The 22,699-nt window shown below is 51.1% G+C and overlaps 1 protein-coding gene and 2 long non-coding RNA genes across 3 annotated transcripts in view; 2 read left to right on the top strand and 1 right to left on the bottom strand.

Annotated features, from left to right (window-relative positions):
• The window catches only part of LOC311344007 (DNA polymerase epsilon catalytic subunit A-like), a gene marked incomplete at its 3' end in the record, with an annotated part of 16,688 nt that extends 695 nt beyond the window's left edge, over positions 1 to 15,993 (bottom strand). Inside the window, exons 1-29 of the mRNA XM_084468948.1 lie at positions 15,777 to 15,993; positions 14,382 to 14,508; positions 13,741 to 13,821; positions 13,469 to 13,513; positions 12,825 to 12,917; positions 12,579 to 12,733; positions 12,157 to 12,301; positions 11,995 to 12,075; positions 11,777 to 11,884; positions 11,560 to 11,670; positions 10,885 to 10,970; positions 10,351 to 10,470; positions 9,076 to 9,208; positions 8,747 to 8,860; positions 7,876 to 8,088; positions 7,317 to 7,424; positions 6,929 to 7,057; positions 6,113 to 6,215; positions 5,780 to 5,926; positions 5,328 to 5,473; positions 4,795 to 4,943; positions 4,586 to 4,678; positions 3,200 to 3,502; positions 2,528 to 2,723; positions 1,758 to 1,972; positions 1,302 to 1,404; positions 1,021 to 1,101; positions 751 to 873; positions 80 to 283 (exon numbers count right to left, since the gene is read on the bottom strand). Of these exons, the coding sequence (XP_084325074.1) occupies positions 80 to 283; positions 751 to 873; positions 1,021 to 1,101; positions 1,302 to 1,404; positions 1,758 to 1,972; positions 2,528 to 2,723; positions 3,200 to 3,502; positions 4,586 to 4,678; positions 4,795 to 4,943; positions 5,328 to 5,473; positions 5,780 to 5,926; positions 6,113 to 6,215; positions 6,929 to 7,057; positions 7,317 to 7,424; positions 7,876 to 8,088; positions 8,747 to 8,860; positions 9,076 to 9,208; positions 10,351 to 10,470; positions 10,885 to 10,970; positions 11,560 to 11,670; positions 11,777 to 11,884; positions 11,995 to 12,075; positions 12,157 to 12,301; positions 12,579 to 12,733; positions 12,825 to 12,917; positions 13,469 to 13,513; positions 13,741 to 13,821; positions 14,382 to 14,508; positions 15,777 to 15,850 (3,786 nt within the window). The 5' untranslated portion in view covers positions 15,851 to 15,993. The remainder of the gene's footprint in view (positions 1 to 79; positions 284 to 750; positions 874 to 1,020; positions 1,102 to 1,301; positions 1,405 to 1,757; positions 1,973 to 2,527; positions 2,724 to 3,199; positions 3,503 to 4,585; positions 4,679 to 4,794; positions 4,944 to 5,327; positions 5,474 to 5,779; positions 5,927 to 6,112; positions 6,216 to 6,928; positions 7,058 to 7,316; positions 7,425 to 7,875; positions 8,089 to 8,746; positions 8,861 to 9,075; positions 9,209 to 10,350; positions 10,471 to 10,884; positions 10,971 to 11,559; positions 11,671 to 11,776; positions 11,885 to 11,994; positions 12,076 to 12,156; positions 12,302 to 12,578; positions 12,734 to 12,824; positions 12,918 to 13,468; positions 13,514 to 13,740; positions 13,822 to 14,381; positions 14,509 to 15,776) is intronic.
• A 1,229-nt stretch (positions 15,994 to 17,222) lies between these two features.
• On the top strand, positions 17,223 to 17,972 carry LOC311343799. The gene is made up of 3 exons (XR_014633495.1): positions 17,223 to 17,325; positions 17,470 to 17,535; positions 17,897 to 17,972. It is a non-coding gene; the product is annotated as an uncharacterized lncRNA (long non-coding RNA).
• A 3,458-nt stretch (positions 17,973 to 21,430) lies between these two features.
• LOC311343855 lies at positions 21,431 to 22,095 on the top strand. Its single transcript, XR_014633499.1, has 3 exons — positions 21,431 to 21,559; positions 21,684 to 21,779; positions 22,031 to 22,095. It is a non-coding gene; the product is annotated as an uncharacterized lncRNA (long non-coding RNA).
• Positions 22,096 to 22,699: the final 604 nt, after the last annotated feature.

The raw sequence follows: 22,699 nt of genomic DNA on the forward strand, positions 1-22,699 counted from the left end.
AGAGAGAGAGAGAGACTCGTGTCAGTAATGAGGCGGTAGGGTTAGGGGTGTCTTGCTCCTGGGTTCCTCCAGGTCTCACCTGGGTGGTGCCCTGTGAGGGCGGGGCCCCCAGGATCTCCCTCCAGGACTGGGTGAGCTCCAGGTCCTGGGACTGGCTCTCCTCCCCCTGGGAGGCACGCCGGCGCTTGGTGCTGATCAGCACGGCGGGCTGCAGGGGTCTGGGGGGCCGGCCGAAGTCCTCCAGGTCAGCTGCCTCGCCCGGCTCTAGGGGCTGGTGGGCCACCTGGGGGAAGGGGGGGGAGAGAGAGGTGGAGGAGGGGAGGGGGGGAGAGAGAGTGAGAGAGGTGGAGGAGGGGAGGGGGGGGGGGAGAGAGAGAGGTGGAGGAGGGGAGGGGGGGGAGAGAGAGAGGTGGAGGAGGGGAGGGGGGGAGAGAGAGAGGTGGAGGAGGGGAGGGGGGGAGAGAGAGTGAGAGAGGTGGAGGAGGGGAGGGGGGGAGAGAGAGAGAGAGAGGTGGAGGAGGGGAGAGGGGGAGAGAGAGAGGTGGAGGAGGGGAGGGGGGGAGAGAGAGAGGTGGAGGAGGGGAGGGGGGGAAGGGAGAGAAAGACAGTGATGGAGGAAGAGGCAGAAAGCAGTGGAGGGAGATAGGGGGAGGGTCTATCTTTGTTTTGTATTATTTGATTGTGCTTTATATTCAGTTTTCTGAATGTGATGCTGAGCCTGCGGTGGTGGTCCGTTGCTAGGCGACCCACCTGTCTCTTGCCCTCGCTGGTGAACAGCTCGCTGATCTTCTTCTGCTTGTAGATGTCGTTCTTCTCCAGGAGCTTCTTGTGGAGCCAGTCGGGGTGGCGGACCCTGGGCACCGGGTTCTTCACCTGGAGAACCACATCAGAACCACAGGAACCACCAGAACATCAGCACCATTACAAACACAGGAACCCAGAGATCGCTTCAACCCAATCAATATCAAGGCCCCAGGGATCTTTTTTTTGTCACAAACTGGGAAGCAGTGGTTTAGGGACCTGCTGCAGGGCTGCTGGGATGGTGATGATCTTCTGGATGGTGCTGCCCAGCCTCTCGATGTAGTAGCCCCAGTCCAGGATCTGGAAGAGAAAGGTGAATGAATCCCTGAGGGCTCACCTACCTGGAGGGTTTAGGATCCATCATGTAGTGGATCTAGTGCCAGAACTACTGCACTAACTAAAACAGAGGACTAGATGTTACATTTCCACAGAATTCCATTGAGAATGATGTGATAATAACAATGCAATGTATCTTATTTTATAAAGGAAGTGGGCCGTACCGTACGGATGTCCATGTCGTGCAGGGCAGGGGTCTTCAGCCACTTCCTCAGGAAGTGCTTCTTCACACTGGCCTCGGCCTGGAAGATGGCCATGGGGATGGCTCTGATGGAGACAGTCAGTCGTTTACAGGCAAAGGGAGCCGCTCACACACGGTACCAGGCTCATTAGCATACTCATTATCTTGTTGACAATGGCAACAAGGTTACAGTCTATTTAAGTGATTGCTAAACCCTCAACCGTAACGTTTGACAACACATGGACAGTTATTACAATTATTATAATGATACGATTTGCAACATTGAAGACACAGACGATGACAACAGACTGCAGACAAAATGACGAGGATGAGTCGAGAGAGCTGGCAGTTTACAAAGGGTTAGATATGAACCCTCCCACTATGACCTCAAAGCTTTACCCCCCTAAACCTCTAGGTCTGACCCTTGACCCCGCCCCACCTCTCGGTGACGGGGGCCCCCTCCGGCTTCCTGGAGATGACGTAGCGGCAGCTCAGGCCGGCGTCCTTCACCATCTGGTCGCCCAGGAACTCGGCCAGGCGCTTGGCGGTGCTGATGGAGGTGGACTTCTGCTCGCCGTAGTCCTCCAGCCGCCGAGACATGGAGCGGTTCTCTGAGATCAGCTCGAACAGCTCCGCGTCCGGCATGTTGGCCGCCTGGCCAGACCAGACCAGAGGTGAGACCAGACCAGAAGAGACCAGATCAGAGGAGGTGAGACCAGACCAGAAGAGACCAGATCAGAGGAGACCAGACCAGAAGAGACCAGATCAGAGGAGGTGAGACCAGACCAGAAGAGATAAGACCAGAGGAGATGAGACCAGACCAGACCAGAAGAGACCAGAGGTGAGACCAGACCAGACCAGATCTAAACTAGATCTAGACCTAACTGAAGGTTCCCTCACTAACTGAAGGTTCCCCTGTATAACTGAAGGTTCCAGGTCTAACTGAAGGTTCCAGGTCTAACTGAAGGTTCCCCTGTCTAACTGAAGGTTCCAGGTCTAACTGAAGGTTCCAGGTCTAACTGAAGGTTCCAGGTCTAACTGAAGGTTCCCCTGTCTAACTGAAGGTTCCAGGTCTAACTGAAGGTTCCCCTGTCTAACTGAAGGTTCCAGGTCTAACTGAAGGTTCCAGGTCTAACTGAAGGTTCCCCTGTCTAACTGAAGGTTCCAGGTCTAACTGAAGGTTCCCCTGTCTAACTGAAGGTTCCCCACCTTGCTGTAGAGCACGTCCAGCCAGTAGTCGGCCACCTTGGCCACGGAGGCGTAGACCTCGTCCAGGGTGGTCCCCTTGAGGAACGACTCGAACACGGAGGACTGGAAGATCTTGATGAGCTGCAGCTCGCCTCTCCTCTTCACCTCGAAGCCCTTCAGCTCGGCCAGGGAGCCGTCCTCGTTGAACACAGCGTACCTGGACACCAGGGGTCAGCCTCTCAGCCTCAAGTCCCCGTCCCAACCCCCACTAAGGATCCAGGTGAGCCGTCACAGACCACAGACCAGCACCTTCTGGTGTGTACTGGTGCAGAACTGCAAGATCAAGACGTTCCAGAGATACAAGGCCCTAACCCTGTTTTGTAACCTTAACAAACCTTTTTCAAAATTTCTGCATCTTATATTTCTGCACCAGGACACCAAAACAAAGCTCCTTGTGTTTGGATCCTTCATCTACATCGACAGACAGACATCTATGATAAGTAGTAACAAGCAGGCCTTAATCTGTAATGACGTGCACCTAAAGTTAAATCCTAATTCAATGTTGTTTGCATAAAAGCGTCTGCTAATGAGTACTACAGTAGATAGTACATGTACTACCTAGTACATGTACGTTCCCCACTCTGAACTCAACGACCACCCAGGCCCGGCAGCTCTGCTCCCCGCGTCTCCTACCTCTTCTTGAGCTTCTTGCCCTCCTCCTTGGAGGCTGGCAGGATCATGGCGAGGTAGGGCCCGTCCACCTCGAAGAAGATGCTGTTCTCGGCGCGTGTGGCGTAGGTGAGTGTGGCGGGGTCCACCAGCTCCTGGTACTGGTCATTGGTGAAGCCCTCCTTCACCAGGATGTTCAGCATGGCGCCCGGGTACGAGATGGTCACCTTCGTCTTCTTCTCGATGCTCGTCTTCACCACAAAGTTCTCCGGGAAGGTGTTGGGGAGCACGCACCAGATCCCGTCCGTGTCCAGCTCCAGCGGGCGGCTGGTCAATGGAGAGAGGGGGAGAGACAGAGGGGGAGAGGGGGAGAGAGAGGGAGAGAGGGAGAGACAGAGGGGGAGAGTGGGAGAGAGAGGGAGACATGCAGCGACAGAGGGGGAGAGTGGGAGAGAGAGGGAGACATGCAGAGACAGAGGGGGGGAGTGGGAGAGAGAGGGAGACATGCAGAGACAGAGGGGGAGAGTGGGAGAGAGAGGGAGAGGGGGAGAGAGAGGGGGAGAGTGGGAGAGAGAGGGAGACATGCAGAGACAGAGGGGGAGAGGGGGAGAGAGAGGGAGACATGCAGAGACAGAGGGGGAGAGAGAGGGAGACATGCAGAGACAGAGGGGGAGAGTGGGAGAGAGAGGGAGAGGGGGAGAGAGAGTGGGAGAGAGAGGGAGACATGCAGAGACAAAGGGGGAGAGGGGGAGAGAGAGGGAGACATGCAGAGAGAGGGGGAGAGTGGGAGAGAGAGGGAGACATGCAGAGACAGAGGGGGAGAGGGGGAGAGAGAGGGAGACATGCAGAGAGAGGGGGAGAGTGGGAGAGAGAGGGAGACATGCAGAGACAGAGGGGGAGAGTGGGAGAGAGAGGGAGACATGCAGAGACAGAGGGGGAGAGTGGGAGAGAGAGGGAGACATGCAGAGACAGAGGGGGAGAGTGGGAGAGAGAGGGAGACATGCAGAGACAGAGGGGGAGAGGGGGAGAGAGAGAGGGAGACATGCAGAGACAGAGGGGGAGAGTGGGAGAGAGAGGGAGACATGCAGAGACAGAGGGGGAGAGGGACACAGAAAGAGACAAAAGGGGAAATACAAATTAAGGAAAACCAAACAGGTTTTAGATCAACGAGTCCATCCAGCATGTCATCCCCACTAGCTCATTCTACAAAAGGTTTAGCGGGAGGAGAGAAGGGTAGGGAGGTGTGATCTGTCCTTTGAACAAACTAAATATAAACTATCATAACTTTATCCAGAAAAAAGACAGTCAGAAGAGCAAGGGACAGAAAAAGACGGACAGACAGTGAAACAGACACAGACAGACACAGACAGTGAGACAGACACAGACAGAGGGACATCAGATGTCACTCACCCGATCTGCTCAATCAACTCCCTGGCCTGGGTGATGATGTTGGCTCCGGTGAAACACACGATGCCCGCCATCTCCATGGAGTACCAGCGAGCCCTGAGGAGACACCATCATCAGCCTAATCATTTCCTTGGGATTAATAAGGTACTGAATCTAGTTCCTAGCAGCCCATGTCCCGGTGTGGTGCATTATGGGAGCGGCGGGCTGCGTACCCCTTCCTCATGACGTAGCCGTAGAAGGAGTTGAGGATGCACTTGTGGGCGAGCTGCAATGAGTCGTACAGGATCTCCATGTTCTTGCAGCGCTTGGCCTCCGCAGCGTCTCCGTTGTCCAGCGCGGAGGACAGCTTCTTCTTCCACACCTGGGAGGGACAAGAACAAACATCAACCGCAGACACAGGTGGTGGTCGGTGCAACGATACATCCCCGGGATGTATCATTCTATAGTGTAAAAACCCCAATGAGAATACATGTGGGAGCTGGTTCCCTGTGGTCCCTGAACTGACCCTTGGACTGGTGTATGAAGATGTGTTTGGTGAAGGTGTGGGGATGTGTCTTGGTGAAGGTGTGTTATGGTGAAGTGGAGATGTGTCTTGGTGAAGGTGTGTTATGGTGAAGTGGAGATGTGTCTTGGTGAAGGTGTGTTATGGTGAAGTGGAGATGTGTCTTGGTGAAGAAGTGGAGATGTGTTTTGGTGAAGGTGTCTTGGATGTGAAGACGTGTGTGACGCAGCTCTTGGGTCACACCTTGTGCAGACCCTTGAACTCGTAGCGCCGGTCCCTGAAGGCGCGGACCGTGTCCACGTAGAAGGAGTTCTCCCGCTGGCAGATGGTGGTCACCCTGTCCTCCAGACGCGTGTGGTGCACCTTCTTGTAGGCTTTCTTACAGTAGTCTGATACACACACACAGACAAAGAGAGACAGAGAGGCACAGAGCCACCGGTCAGAGAACACAACTACAGACCCACTACAGGGCAGAGCTGACACTGGGCACTGGAGAGACCAGTGCAGAGACCAGTGGAGAGACCAGTGGAGGTACAACTACTACATATGACGTAACACACTGCACATGACCCACTGGCCTCCCCTCCTACTCCCACACTGACCTCCCCTCCTACTCCCACAGTGACCTTTCTATATCTTTGTATTTAAAGGTCATTCAGTATGCTTGGTGGTTGTATTGCCGATGCCTTGCTCACCTGCGAGGCGTTTCTTCTCGTGCTTGGCCTGCTCCTCGCGGTTCAGCGAGTGGAAGGCCCGGGGCGGGCCGTTGGGGAAGAACGGGGGGAACTTCTCCGACTCCAGCTGCTGCTGGATCCGGTGGAACTCACTACGGCTGGCCGGCACTGGGGGGAGGAGAGAGGGAGGGAGGGAAGGAGAGAGGGAAGGAGGGAAGGAGGGAGGGAGGGAGAGAGGGAGGAAGAGGGAAAGAATCAAATTCTGAATCTGAATCTGATTCTGTGGGGTTCATGGTTGCTCAGCCAGTATCAGTACTAGTGAAGGGGTCCCTCGGCTACTGTAACATGTCTTACTGATCTCTCCCCTCCACTGCCAGGACATCTTCTTCTGGCAGTTGGCTCCAGGCTTGTTGAAGTCGCAGGCGGCGCAGATGGCCTCGTCCACCATGGCGTACGGCTGTAGGGGGAGTTCATCACTTAGTCCTCATGCTCTCATCCCCAACACACTCACAGTGGGTTTGGAGAGCAGGTCTTTAACGAGCAGGTATGAGGGTCAGCAGTATGAGGGTCAGCAGTATGAGGGTCAGCAGTATGAGGGTCAGCAGTATGAGGGTCAGCAGTATGAGGGTCAGCAGTATTAGGGTCAGCAGTATGAGGGTCAGCAGTATTAGGGTCAGCAGTATTAGGGTCAGCAGTATTAGGGTCAGCAGTATGAGGGTCAGCAGTATGAGGGTAGCAGTATGAGGGTCGGCAGTATGAGGGTCAGCAGTATGAGGGTAGCAGTATGAGGGTCAGCAGTATGAGGGTCAGCAGTATGAGGGTCGGTGCGTCTCTTATGGGGGGTCCTGGGGTTCGAACCTGGAACCTTTCAGCAAGGGGTCCAAGCCCCTCAGCGCTGTAGCCGTGGTATACATCTAAATCAACTTTATTTATAGAGCGTATTTAGTGCAAAACAGCACAACAACAGCTTTAAAAGTGATGCAACACAACAATCAACAATACATGACATGATAGGATACATGCTTCATGTATGATGAGGGCTGCAGTATGGCAGTAACATGCATGCTACATGTATGTTGCAGTATGGCAGTAACATGCATGCTCCATGTATGCAGAGGGCTGCAGTATGGCAGTAACATGCATGCTCCATGTATGCAGAGGGCTGCGTACCTGCAGGCGGTTGGTGAGGATGATGTTGGGGTACATGGCCGCCACGTCCAGATGGTAGATGAGGGGGCATTCGATGCGGTTGGGAACCTCCTTCAGAGACACCAGCTTGGCCTTGATCTCCTCACACAACTGGACAGGGAGTCATTCAACTCAACTTTATTGGTATTGAGGATTTTATACAACAGAATGTAGTTCAATGTGAGGATGCGGTAAAGCATACAAACACAGATACAAGGAACAACATTTACAATTTGAACAGCAAGATTCACATTTAAATTAGGAAAATGAGGAGATTAGTACACAAAAGAATGATGAGCCCACAGCACCACTGCTAAGAATACTAACAACAAGGCTAATGGTGAGTTGTAGGTGATGAAAGGTAGCCCACCTCCTCAAAGTTGGTGACCTGGTCCAGGGGGATCTTCTCCTCTTCCTCGATGGCGTGACGCAGCGTCATCTCCACGCGCTGGTACAGGAAGTCGAACGCAGCCGGGTTCTGTCAGCCCAAAACGGACACAAAGTGCACAACGGACACGGGTCAGGCAATCAGCGCGTAGTGGTGGAGGAGGCCTGTACCGCAGGCCTGTACCGCAGGCCTGTACCGTAGGCCTGTACCGTAGGCCTGTACCGTAGGCCTGTACCGTAGGCCTGTCCTGGACGTCTTAACCCCAGAGACACGGTCAGAACTCTTCTGTCCGTAATGCTTACGTGTGTAGAAAGAGTTTTTACTCTTATCAAACATATCATGTCATCAATGTTTGATCTCTTACCAGTTTCCATGTCCCGTACTTTCTGCAAAGAAACCCAAATTTCCCTTAATCTGAGATTAAGAAAAGGACCTTCTCATCCTAAAAGGTGTGTGACCTGATGGGGTCACGTACCCCCCCCCCCCCCCCCCCCCAGAGACCCCCCAATGAGAGAGAACGCAGCGCCACACTGGACCGTACCATCTTGAAGCGGCAGGGGATGTCGCTGCGGAACACCCCGGACTCCAGGGCCTCCACGTGGCCCCCCACGTAGGTCTCAGAGTCCAGCACGTGGCCGTCGTCCGTCAGCTTGTTGAACACCTGCTCCTGCTTGTTGGGGAACACGATGTTGGCGTGGAAGGCCTGCACCATCAACAGGGCCTCGCACAGCGTCCCCGAGCCCTTCCTCAGCACCTGGGGACCACAGACACAAGGGGGAGGGGGAGGGTGAGGGTTAGGGTTAGGATTAGGAGGAACCACGGAGGAGAACCGCCACCAACCAGAGGGAACCTCACAGTAGACACATTTATTTGTATAACGCTTAATCCACGTGACAGTCTTGAAGGGCTTCACAAGGCCTGGGGTCTTAAGACACCCAAAACTCAGCCCTCTACAGGACTAGGAGAAGGTCCCAGACTAGAGGACCGAGGGCTGGAGCCCAGCAGAGGAGGACCGAGGGCTGGACCCCAGCAGAGGAGGACCGGGGGCTGGAGCCCAGCAGAGGAGGACCGGGGGCTGGAGCCCAGCAGAGGAGGACCGGGGGCTGGACCCCAGCAGAGGAGGACCGGGGGCTGGACCCCAGCAGAGGAGGACCGGGGGCTGGAGCCCAGAAGAGGAGGACCGGGGGCTGGAGCCCAGCAGAGGAGGACCGGGGGCTGGACCCGAGCAGAGGAGGACCGGGGGCTGGAGCCCAGCAGAGGAGGACCGGGGGATGGACCCCAGCAGAGGAGGACCGGGGGCTGGAGCCCAGCAGAGGGACCCGTCCTCCAGCGTGAGGCTGAGCACCAGGGTCCAGAAGGGTCTGATTGTAAAGGGTGGGCGGCGACAGACCAGGAGAACACGTAGGACCTACCTCATCAGGCTCCATGGGGATGATGGTGCACAGGGCGAAGATGAAGGGGTGAACGTATTTCATGTAGAGGTAGTACGTGGCCACGGCGTCCGACACAGAGTAGGTGGCCAGGGTCTGAGGAGAGAAAAGCTATTGCTGATACGACTTCTACACCACTGTGTACTAATCAGACCAGCCCTGTTGATCCCTCATGTATTGTTGTGTGTGCGCGTGCGTGTCTATGTGTGCGTGTCTATGTGTGTGTGTCTGTGTGCGTGTCTATGTGTGCGTGTCTATGTGTGCGTGTCTATGTGTGCGTGTCTATGTGTGCGTCTTTACGGTTTGTGTACCTGCGGCTCCTCGGTGGCCATGCGGCACATCTCCTCGGGGTCCAGCTCCACGGGGTCATAGCTCAGCTTGGCTTTAGCCGCAGCCTTCAGGTTGTGGCTCCCCACCGGCAGGTAGCTGTCCCTCTTCACCCACCTGGGGTCAGCAGGGGTCAGCAGGGGTCAACAGGGGTCAGCAGGGGTCAACAGGGGTCAGCAGGGGTCAGCAGAGTAAACACGCTCCAACACATTCTAATTTACATTTAGAGGACGCTTTATCCAAAGCGACTTAATAAGAACATTTTTCAGAAAGAGAGACAACAATGTATCTAACCATCACTAGGTTAACCCATTCCCATATACACTAACCATCACTAGGTTAACCCGTTCCCCGTATACACTAACCATCACTAGGTTAACCCATTCCCCGTATACACTAACCACCACTAGGTTAACCCATTCCCCGTATACACTAACCATCACTAGGTTAACCCATTCCCCGTATACACTAACCACCACTAGGTTAACCCATTCCCCGTATACACTAACCATCACTAGGTTAACCCATTCCCCGTATACACTAACCATCACTAGGTTAACCCATTCCCCGTATACACTAACCACCACTAGGTTAACCCATTCCCCGTATACACTAACCATCACTAGGTTAACCCATTCCCCGTATACACTAACCATCACTAGGTTAACCCATTCCCCGTATACACTAACCATCACTAGGTTAACCCATTCCCCGTATACACTAACCACCACTAGGTTAACCCATTCCCCGTATACACTAACCACCACTAGGTTAACCCATTCCCTGTATACACTAACCATCACTAGGTTAACCCCCCATACAACACACAATAAGTGTGTACATTAAGTGCCAGGACGTACAACACACAATAAGTGTGTACATTAAGTGCCAGGACGTACAACACACAATAAGTGTGTACATTAAGTGCCAGGACGTACAACACACAATAAGTGTGTACATTAAGTGCCAGGACGTACAACACACAATAAGTGTGTACATTAAGTGCCAGGACGTACAACACACAATAAGTGCGTAAGAGGGGGGAGTGGGGGTAAGGGAGGAGGTTATGCAGAGTCCAGGTGAACTCTGAACAAGTGAGTCTTGAGTTTTTTGCGGAAGCAAAAAAAAAAAAAACCTGGGTCAACAAGGTTCAACACCTGTGAAGGCCTCCACACGCTGGCCGTCCCTGCCTCCTTGCATTCACACTGGTAGCCTATTAGAGCTCTATGAGGGTCTGGCAGCAGCAGGCGGAGCCCCACCTGAAGCTGTCCATGTGGATGGCCTGTGAGGACTTGTACTCCCCCTGGCTGTCCTTCTGGAAGCCAATCTCCTTGTACATGGTGAGGCCGTGCTGCAGCGCCCGGGTCTCCACAAAGGGCCTGGAGAGAAACCGGGGCAGGGGGATGACATGAGCAAGGCACCAGGAGAGACAGGGGGAGAGGGGACATGAGCAAGGCACCAGGAGAGACAGGGGGAGAGGGGACATGAGCAAGGCACCAGGAGAGACAGGGGGAGAGGGGACATGAGCAAGGCACCAGGAGAGACAGGGGGAGAGGGGACATGAGCAAGGCACCAGGAGAGACAGGGGGAGAGGGGACATGAGCAAGGCACCAGGAGAGGGAGACGGGGGCAGAGGGGACATGAGCAAGGCACCAGAAGAGGGAGACAGGGGGAGAGGGGACATGAGCAGGGCACCAGGAGAGACAGGGGGAGAGGGGACATGAGCAGGGCACCAGGAGAGGGAGACAGGGGGAGAGGGGTGGAGCGAGTCGAGGGAGTTTGTATGAGCTCACCAATCAAAGAAGTCCCCGTTGTACGTGACAAAGATGTTGGGCTTGGTCTCTAGAACGTGATCGAAGAACCGCTGAATGAGGGCTGCCTGGAGGAGAGGACACACACAGAGGTTACACTGGAATAAGGCTAGTGTTACACTGGAATAAGGCTAGTGTTACACTGGAATAAGGCTGTGTTACACTGGAATAAGGCTGTGTTACACTGGAATAAGGCTGTGTTACACTGGAATAAGGCTAGTGTTACACTGGAATAAGGCTAGTGTTACACTGGAATAAGGCTAGTGTTACACTGGAATAAGGCTAGTGTTACACTGGAATAAGGCTAGTGTTACACTGGAATAAGGCTAGTGTTACACTGGAATAAGGCTAGTGTTACACTGGAATAAGGCTAGTGTTACACTGGAATAAGGCTAGTGTTACACTGGAATAAGGCTAGTGTTACACTGGAATAAGGCTAGTGTTACACTGGAATAAGGCTAGTGTTACACTGGAATAAGGCTAGTGTTACACTGGAATAAGGCTAGCGTTACACTGGAATAAGGCTAGTGTTACACTGGAATAAGGCTAGTGTTACACTGGAATAAGGCTAGTGTTACAGTGGAATAAGGCTTTAAACAAGGTGTTCCTGCTGAGTAATTCATCAGTTTGACATTCTTGCTGACGTTCTTCCCTTACCTCATCGACCTCGTTGAAGACGGTGAAGGGGCCTTCGTATTCGGGCTTGGGAGTGAACTCAAAGTCCTCGATGTCCTCTGACACAATCTCTCGGTTTGTGATGAGGAAGCCCTTCAAAACAAGACCAAGATTAGCCCCAGTAGTGGACAGCAGGACCGCGGCAGGCAGGGACAGAATATGAAGGAGGAGGAGGAGGAACCCTAACGTGACCCCACACCTGTCCGTCGATCATGTAGGAGATCATCATGATCTGGTCCGTCTCTGCGTCGGGGAACTTCAGAGGCAGCTTGGTGGTCTCGATGTCAAACGCCAGAACGACCGGGTCCTACAGAACAGCAGAGACACACGTGAAGCCCACCAGGAAACGGTCTAGGGTTCACTGCCGGAATAACCCCCGCGTTAGGATGAAACACTGAGCTAAAGAAAGGTTCTCACGGGTCGCTCCACCAGGTCGTCACGGCGGACGATCTCCGGCGGATAGGCAGAGCCGCGGTACCGGACGTTGTACCAGTGGGCCTGAGCAGAGAGCAGAGCCGTCAGAACACACAGAACACACAGAGAGAGACCACAGAAGAGCTGAACAGAACCGGGCCTCACCACGTGGATCTTGAGGTCGATGGACACCCGGACGTGGTAGGGCACGTCGTACTCCCTCATGTCCACCACGTTGTCCAGCTGGTCGGACATCTTCTTGTAGCGCCCGTCCTCCTCCTCCATCGTCACACTCCCGCCCGACATGGCGCTGAGGAACAGAGAAGAACCCACGGGTCAGAGGAACAGAGAACCCACGGATCAGAGGAACAGAGAACCCACGGGTCAGAGGAACAGAGAACCCACGGGTCAGAGGAACAGAACCCAGAGGATCAGAGGAACAGAACCCAGAGGATCAGAGAACCCAGAGGATCAGAGAACCCAGAGGATCAGAGGAACAGAACCCAGAAGATCAGAACCCAGAAGATCAGAGGAACAGCGTCTCCAGGTGAGCGCTGTCGGGCCATGTGGTCTCAGGGTATAAGTACCTGGACAGCATGGCCGTGTAAGCATCGTTGGACTGCTCCTTCTCCCGGTTCTTCCGGACGGCCGGAGAGATCTCCCTGCGGACCTTGGTGAGGTCGTCCATGGTGTTGAAGGACAGCTTGATGTAGTTCCTCTTCAGGCCCACCAGGTGGTTGGGCTGGGGAAGACATAAACACCAGGTTCAGACCTGGACTGGACTGACTGTTAACAGGGAGACCTGCACCGTGGTGCTCAGGGTCTGTACTCACCAGGTCCAGGTCCTCCTTGGAGATCACCTCCAGCTTGGACACTCTACCCTGGTACTTCTTGGAGAGGTAGGAGATGACCTCTCGCTCACAGTTCTGGTGGAGGATGAGGAGATCATTCTTACTCTTAATATCTTAGTATACTTAAAGGTGCCATGACATGCCACCAGGTGTGGTGTGATTAGCCGTTACAAGCCGTTTTGGAAATCAGCCCCTTTAGACATCACAGGTGTGCGTATCCACCTAGATGTGTGACGGACAGATGAGCAACGTTTGCTACTGGGTAGGCTGATAGACTGATCTATCCAACACACATCTAGGTGGACACGCCCACTTTTCTTTCCTTATGATGTCATAAGGGGCAGATTTCCAAAACGGCTTGTAACGGCTAACCACACCACACCTGGTGGCATGTCATGCCACCTTTAATGTCTTAGTATTCTTAATATCTTAATATGCTTATTGTCTTAGTATTCTTAATGTCTTGGTATTCTTAATATCTTAATATGCTTATTGTCTTAGTATTCTTAATATCTTAGTATTCTTAATATCTTAATATGCTTATTGTCTTAGTATTCTTAATGTCTTGGTATTCTTAATGTCTTTCTGCTTTATCAAACAGGGCCTCTCAGGAGACTTTCACTCACCTTTTTAGTGGCTAAGTAGAAATAGGGCTTGAAGGGGAGGGCTGCCTGTAGGCACAAGAATGAACAGGAATACACATGAGGCACTGTACGGTAATGAACAGGAATACACATGAGGCACTGTACGGTAATGAACAGGAATACACATGAGGCACTGTACGGTAATGAACAGGAATACACATGAGGCACTGTACGGTAATGCAGCAGGAATACACATGAGGCACTGTACGGTAATGCAGCAGGAATACACATTGCATAGCACTGAATCAGATCACCTTGAACCGACTTCCATCCTCCTGGATGAAGTAGTAATCCACAGCGCTGATCAGTCGCTTGTCGTCGTCCAGGATCTCAGTCTGCAGTAGAGGAACGGACCCAGGGGTCATTAACGCCCAGCTCAACTCAAGCAGATGCACACAGGAATATCACCCAGACACTTACTCAGCACAGCAACCGGTACAGGATAGTACACTAACATAACCCAACCGGTACAGGATAGTACACTAACATAACCCAACCGGTACAGGATAGTACACTAACATAACCGGTACAGGATAGTGCACTAACATATCCCAACCGGTACAGGATAGTACACTAACATAACCCAACCGGTACAGGATAGTACACTAACATAACCCAACCGGTACAGGATAGTACACTAACATAACCGGTACAGGATAGTACACTAACATAACCCAACCGGTACAGGATAGTACACTAACATAACCGGTACAGGATAGTACACTAACATAACCCAACCGGTACAGGATAGTACACTAACATAACCCAACCGGTACAGGATAGTACACTAACATAACCGGTACAGGATAGTACACTAACATAACCCAACCGGTACAGGATAGTGCACTAACAGATAACCTGGTTAGTGATCACAGAGGAGGGGTCGTGGGCGTACCGGGTGCATGTTGACCAGCCAGCCCGTCTTCTCTCCCGGTTCCTTCATCCGGTCGAACCCGAAGCGGGCGTCCATCTCGTCGGTGAACTGACTCCGCTCCAGCCTCTTGGCCGCGGAGTTATCATCCCTGGGAACACACAGACCCCCTGGTGTTAGGGCCATCATAGCCATAACCCCTGTGGTGCTGAGGACATGATCATCATTACCCCTGTGGTGCTGAGGACATGATCATCATTACCCCTGTGGTGCTGAGGACATGATCATCATAACCCCTGTGGTGCTGAGGAGAGGACATGATCATCATTACCCCTGTGGTGCTGAGGAGAGGACATGATCATCATTACCCCTGTGGTGCTGAGGAGAGGACATGATCATCATTACCCCTGTGGAGCTGAGGACATGATCATCATTACCCCTGTGGTGCTGAGGACATGATCATCATTACCCCTGTGGAGCTGAGGACATGATCATCATTACCCCTGTGGAGCTGAGGACATGATCATCATTACCCCTGTGGAGCTGAGGACATGATCATAATTACCCCTGTGGTGCTGAGGACATGATCATCATTACCCCTGTGGTGCTGAGGAGAGGACATGATCATCATTACCCCTGTGGAGCTGAGGACATGATCATCATTACCCCTGTGGTGCTGAGGACATGATCATCATTACCCCTGTGGAGCTGAGGACATGATCATCATTACCCCTGTGGAGCTGAGGACATGATCATCATTACCCCTGTGGAGCTGAGGACATGATCATAATTACCCCTGTGGTGCTGAGGACATGATCATCATTACCCCTGTGGTGCTGAGGAGAGGACATGATCATCATTACCCCTGTGGAGCTGAGGACATGATCATCATTACCCCTGTGGAGCTGAGGACATGATCATCATTACCCCTGTGGAGCTGAGGACGCAGACGTCCTCACCCGCCTCTGGAGCAGAAGACCTCTGAAGAGGCGGCCAGGAGGACTGAAGCCTTCAAAATCACACGTTTCAACAGCATCCTAACGCAAACCTTTTAGCTTAGCGGTCTCCTCCTGCTCTGGACCTCTTCTCTTAAATGTATTTCTGGTTCCTGTTGTGTTTCCTTGTTAAGCACGTTGAGTATTGTATTGCCTCTGATGTTTACTGCTGTTTTAAACACATCTCTTGTTCTTGTTCCTGCTGGATATGGTTATGGTTGAATCGCTTGTAAATCAGTTTCTATTGCTATATTGAACGAAACGCGACTCTATACGTAAGGTTGAGTTGAATTGGATTTGACTGATGGAGAACTTCACACAACACCACCACTCCATCTCTACACTAAGGTGTCTTTAAGATGTTCAGGTGGAGGTCCGAGGACACTTAGAGGTCTGATACACGGTGTGGTCTGAGGAGACTTACTGCTGCTGGTCCTGGTCTGCCCCCCCTCCCGGTCCACGGTCGGGCCTGTACCGTCCGGTGTTCTGATAAACCATCCTCGCTCTTCCAAGTTATGAAGTCCACGAAATGAAGTCCTCCGTTTTGTAGATGTTATCGTAACGGTCAAACAAAAAAGTTAATAGTTATTTAGATAACATAGCAGTGTTGTTGTCCGCCATTAGCCAGTCTGACAGCACTGGTTCTGCGTTCCTATTTTGGCGCGTTTCTGCTGGTTCCCGCGAGACTGGAGACAGTGTCGGCGTCTGCTCCGCCCATCGCCCCGCCTATGACCCCGCCCCCAAGGCTGCTGGTGCGTTCAAGGTACGTGGGATGGACGACCGATGTCTTCCCATAACAACCTTCATAGGTCCATGCATAGACATCTTATATATGGAAGCATATATGTAGTAAAATTCTAATGGCAATGCAATTTGCAATTTGCAATTCAATAAGTCATTACATTATGCAATTGACAATTCATTATGCAATTGAATAATGTAATTTGTAAATACGTTATTCAAAGTGTATTTTAATATGCAAAGTGAAAATGAAATCCTCAATAAAATTTGCAAAAGTTATAACAATAAATATAGAATAATATTTTGTCAAATTTTTTGAGTTCCTTTATTCAAATTGAAAAGCTATAGCGTCCCCGTGATTGCAATGCACTTCGCCACGCTCCGTGTATTGCAAAATTCAAATGACATTTCAATCCGCAAAACACTTTGCAAATCGTTTTGCAAAACGTATCAGCCAATCGCGTCTGGGGGGGGGGGGGGAACTACGTCACTTGCTCGTCAGACCAGCTGATCATCCACGCACATTGCAATTTATTTATCCCGCAGCAGCTGCCAGACCGTCTTTTCCGCCATTTTCAGTCATAATTACGTAAACTCAGTCAAACCATAGACCTATTAAGAGTCAAATCTGGCACAATGCTAGGCATAGAAAATAAATTGCAACGTGCGTGGATGATCAGCTGGTCTGACGAGCAAGTGACGTAGTTCCCCCCCAGACGCGATTGGCTGATACGTTTTGCAAAACGTTTTGCAAAACGATTTGCAAAGTGTTTTGCGGATTGAAATGTCATTTGAATTTTGCAACACACGGAGCGTGGCGAAGTGCATTGCAATCACGGGGACGCTATAGCTTTTCAATTTGAATAAAGGAACTCAAATAAATTGACAAAATGTTATTCTATTTTTATTGTTAGAACTTTTGCAAATTTTATTGAGGATTTCATTGTCACTTTGCATATTAAAATACACTTTAAATAACGTAGCCTATTTACAAATTACATTATTAAATTGCATAATGAATTGTCAATTGCACAATGTAATGACTTATTGAATTGCAAATTGCAAATTGCATTGCTATTTGAATTTTACTACATATATGCTTCCATAGGCGCACACCTGCATGTAGTTCCGCTGATTATTTCGCGGGTCTCGGTGCGGATCGCGCTGCGTCTCCATTGAGCCTCACTGTGCTGCTGCTGCTCGCGCTCCGTCAGCTGTTGGCTCCACCACAGGTTAGATTGAAAAAGACGCTGAGCCGTCTCCATTACACGGTTAATATTGATGTTATTTTAGTAGTTTAACCGAAACATGGTTAGAAACGTCCGGTTGAAGTTATAAAAGTAACTAATGATCCGTCTGGTCCTTTTGTTTTCCAGGTTGACCGTCGGGTTAATTAACGAACACTTTTTGAAGTAAAACGGCCCGCTACATCCGGACCTGCTGTGAGTAGGACACTTATTTATAATTGATCTTAATTGTTTTTTACTCTAGGCCTACTTGATAAGTTGAATAATAGTAGTTCTGGATGTATGTCGTCGTAAGCTGTTTTTAATTGAGTTAATTGATATTTTTCGCCGGGTGACGCGGCTGCAGATATTTATCAATGACTCCATGACGGAGTTGGCGGCGGAAGACGTAGGGGGGCGGGGCCATGACGTCACACAATGACTCCGCACTCGGTTACCGTCGTAGTTAGATGGGAAAAATAACTTATTTTAATAACTTATTTGGATTTATTGGATTAATCACTAATTAAAACACACACACAAGCCGTAAAACTAATCTCGTTGCTCTCCTTCACAGCTCAAGAAGAAGAAACAGATTCTGTGAGTATCACGATCGAACCACGAAGAAGAAGAAACTGCGAACTGTAAGTCACATTTTCTTTTAATGCTGTGGGCTGACAGCGTTTAGTTTGAACCGGTTCTCAGGCCCCGCCCCATGTAGGCCCCGCCCCGCCCCATGTAGGCCCCGCCCCGCCCCATGTAGGCCCCGCCCCGCCCCATGTAGGCCCCGCCCCGCCCCATGTAGGCCCCGCCCCGCCCCATGTAGGCCCCGCCCCGCCCCATGTAGGCCCCGTCCCGCCCCATGTAGGCCCTGCCCCGCCCCATGTAGGCCCTGCCCCGCCCCATGTAGGCCCTGCCCCGCCCCATGTAGGCCCTGCCCCGCCCCATGTAGGCCCTGCCCCGGCCTCTCTGGCCCTGCCCCGGCCTCTCTGGCCCTGCCCCGGCCTCTCTGGCCCTGCCCCGGCCTCTCTGGCCCTGCCCCGGCCTCTCTGGCCCTGCCCCGGCCTCTCTCTCTCTCTCTCTCTCTCTCTCTCTCTCTCTCTCTCTCTCTCTCTCTCTCTCTCTCTCTCTCTCTCTCTCTCTCTCTCTCTCTCTCTCTCTCTCTCTCTCTCTCTCTCTCTCTCTCTCTCTCTCTCTCTCTCTCTCTCTCTCTCTCTCTCTCTCTCTCCTAGTGTTTAAGAGGCCGTCGTCACGTCAGTTACATGAACTGGAACGTCCTTCAGGATGGAGACAGGGACTCCTCAAGGAGACACACCAGGGGGCGAGATGTGAGGGCTGTCCCTCTCAGCAACTAGAACCCAACCTGGTTCCTGCACCTGAGAACCATGGCGCACGTTCCAACGTTTCCCTCCGTACGCTTTGAAGCCCTAGCCCCCCCACCACTGGTCTCTCCATCAAACCCTCCACTGGTCTCTCCTTTCTCAAAGACCTACAAACCCAGCGCTGGTCTCTCCATCAAACCCACCACTGGTCTCTTCTTAAAGACCTACAAACCCACCACTGATTTCTCTTCTCTCAAAGACCTACAAACTGGTTTCTCCTCTCAAAGACCTACAAACCCTCCACTGGTCTCTCCTTAAAGACCTACAAACCCACCACTGGTTTCTCCTCTCAAAAGACCTACAAACCCTCCACTGGTCTCTCGTCTCTGCGGGGCGATGGCCTCCGTCGATCGAAAGGGAGTCGGGTTCAGATTCCCAAATCCGGAGAGGCGGAGATAGGCGCCGCGAGGCGTCCAGTGTGGTAACGCAAACGACCCCGGAGAAGCTGGCGGGAGCCCCGGGAAGAGTTCTCTTTTCTTTGTGAAGGGCAGGGCGCAAAGACCTACAAACCAAGCACTGGTCTCTCCGTCAATCCCGCCACTGGTCTCGTCTCAAAGACCTACAAACCCAGCGCTGGTCTCTGTCAAAACCTCCGCTGGTCTCTCCTCTCTCAAGGACCTAAAAACCCACCACTGGTCTCTCAAAGACCTACAAACCCACCACTGGTCTCTCAAAGACCTACAAACCCACCACTGGTTTCTCCTCTCAAAAGACCTACAAACCCTCCACTGGTCTCTCGTCTCTGCGGGGCGATGGCCTCCGTCGATCGAAAGGGAGTCGGGTTCAGATTCCCAAATCTGGAGAGGCGGAGATAGGCGCCGCGAGGCGTCCAGTGTGGTAACGCAAACGACCCCGGAGAAGCTGGCGGGAGCCCCGGGAAGAGTTCTCTTTTCTTTGTGAAGGGCAGGGCGCAAAGACCTACAAACCAAGCACTGGTCTCTCCGTCAATCCCGCCACTGGTCTCGTCTCAAAGACCTACAAACCCAGCGCTGGTCTCTGTCAAAACCTCCGCTGGTCTCTCCTCTCTCAAGGACCTAAAAACCCACCACTGGTCTCTCAAAGACCTACAAACCCAGCACTGGTCTCTCCGTCAAACCCTCCACTGGTCTCGTCTCTCAAAGACCTACAAAGCCACCGCTGGTCTCTGTCAAAACCTCCACTGGTCTCTCCTCTCTCAAAGACCTACAAACCCACCACTGGTCTCTCCTCTCTCAAAGACCTACAAACCCTCCACTGGTCTCTCCTCTCGTTTGGCTTTGTATTCCTTTGAGTATTGTCATTGTTTGTGTAAATACACAATCTAATAACTGAAAATAAAGAAGTGTGATCTTTAACCTGGTACTGGTCAATCTTTGCATGTCATGGGGCACTACTTCATGTGAGGGGCAATATTTAACCTGGCATGGGGCACTAAGTGTGAGCGGGGCAATTGTTGACTTTGCACGGGGCATTAAGTGTGAGGGGCGATCGTTGCCCTGGCATGGGGCACTAAGTGTGAGAGGGGCAATCTTTAACCTGGTACTGGGCACCACATGTGTGAGGGGAAATTTTTCTACTTCTACTTGGCTTGTATTACCTGAACATTTTAATTTTCAGCTATAGGAGGATGCTACTCTTCCTGAAACACCCTTGTGTGTCATTTGGTCGGATGTTTCTGATGACTCAAGTCTGTGGCCTAAATCAAAGAGGATAACAAAGTGGGTGTTCAATACAGCAAGAGCCTGGAGCGATCTAGCATCTGGATCTCAATTCGACCTTCTACACACTGGACAGGATGACTTGAGTGTCATGCAGCTTGGACTGTAGTGTGACTGAATCATGCAAACAATGGGAAGCGACAATGGCTACTTGGTACAATGGATGATGGACTAACGGCATTCCGAATGGACAGAATCGGATGAGAAACCAACCAACTAACTGAAGATGGAAGATGAAACATTCTGCAACGTGGCTTCCCTACCTAACCTAAACATGATGGACTGCTGGCAAGCCCTCTGGAGCTCCTGTACTCCTGCCCTGAGATCCAAGTATTTCTCGGGCTGAATCGGAAACCATCTTGGAAACATCCCAACTAGCGTCCCTGTCGAGCTGCAGTTGTGCTCTTCTTCAGAAGAGGTGAAGAAAGCCTCACTGGGGCTTCAAGGTCTATGAAGAGGAACGTTGAAATGTGCGCCATGATTCTCTCCTGTAAGAGCTGTTGTATTCTAGTCGCCGAGAGGGGGAGCCTCACAGCCTACCCTTTGGCATTTCTCCTTGGGGAGTCCCTGTCACGGTCTTGATGGACGTTCCAGGTCATGTAACTGATGTCACGACAGCCTTTTGAAAACTTTGTTTCTCCTGAGGTGGAACCTCTACAGAACTGTAGGCGTCAGATGGCACAGTATCCCAGCATGCATCTCTGGTCACTCAGATCACACCCTGATCAGTAAGGCAACACTCATGTGATGTGCATGCAATGTTTTAGAGAGTAGTAAGGAAGTAGACAAAAGGCATGAGAACAGTTTGTTATTTTGTACTGTTGTCAGCCTTGTTTATGTGTGGGAATTATTTGCTAAATGGGGGGGATATGAAATGTATTGTAAGTCAATTATTTGTACATGAACCAACAGCAACAAACTACTAGATCTGCTCAAGGTAAGTCTGTTGGCTGTATTTTGCAACAAGGCGACCAAAGCACCGCAAGATCTCCATCGTCGTTCCAGCTCAAGGTAAGGGGCTTCTGCGGGGGGGTTGGTAGTTAGATTCGAGACCGCGATGTGCACGGGTCTATAAAGATGCTGTCTGACTTCACAGGATCTCCTGGACCAGGGTGGACCAGAGGTTGAGGACCAGCAGGTGACCAGATCCCACTGGACCAGGTATGGGTCACCAGGGTGGATGATGATGATGATAATGATAATGATAATAATAATAATAATAATGTGGATGTGTCTAGTGCTTTTCTCGCACTTAATTATAATGTAGGGTAACTAGATCCCCTAGACCAGGCATGGGGTACCAGGCTGGACCAGAGGGTATCCAGATCCCCCTGGACCAGGAATGGGGCACCAGGCTGGACCGGAGGCTGTGGACCGGAGGGTAACCATAACCAAACACTTGACACCTAGAGGTTCTTTTTAATTATTTCAAACGATTCGTTTTTCCTTCAGATTTTTCATTCTGTGAATTTTAGCCAAAGCTGTGATTTGAAGTAATTAAGGTCACATCAGCTGCTACTACTATAGTTTATCCAGCGTACATCAAGGTGGACACTAAAACGTAACAGCTGGTCACACTCAAATCTGGTGACGTAACATCACTCTTTTAATGTGTGTTTGTATTGTGAACAGATTAAGCTGACGACCCACCAGGAGCGAGACGAGGACTACGATGGGACTGCTCAAGTCTTTGGAAGGTTAATACCAACAGGTTTTTTTTACATCGTTTCACCACCAAAGCTATGCTGTTAAATTCACAGAATGTTTTACTATATTCCTGAATTACAAATTCCCAAGTGTGTGCATGTTTCATGTTGAAGTGAATGTTTTACTATATTCCTGAATTACAAATTCCCAAGTGTGTGCATGTTTCATGTTGAAGTTTAAAATTTGATTTGATTCAGAATTATTTAAACAAGGTGTCCAAAGAATAATAAACTACTACCACTGTGTTTCTAGTGTAGAATTCTCAAAACAAAAGTATTTTCTTCAACACAAATTATATAAACTAAAAAAATTATGGAGGAGGAGCCACCTATCTGGAGGGAGACCCGGAATCCGGTTAGCCGCCTAGCTGGACATCGTTAGCCTCCTAGCATAATGGATATAGTTAGCTTCATAGCATAATGGATATCGTTAGCTTCATAGCATAATGGGTATTGTTAGCCTCATAGCATAATCAACATTGCTAGCCTCATACGAGTTATCTATATCATTAGCCTCATAGTATAATTGATATTGTAGCATAATTGACATTGGTAGCCCCATAGTGTAATCAACATGGTAGCCTCATAGCGTAAT

Source organism: Micromesistius poutassou (genome assembly GCF_964030765.1).
Source record: "Micromesistius poutassou genome assembly, chromosome: 5".
NCBI classification, from domain to species: Eukaryota; Metazoa; Chordata; class Actinopteri; order Gadiformes; family Gadidae; genus Micromesistius; species Micromesistius poutassou.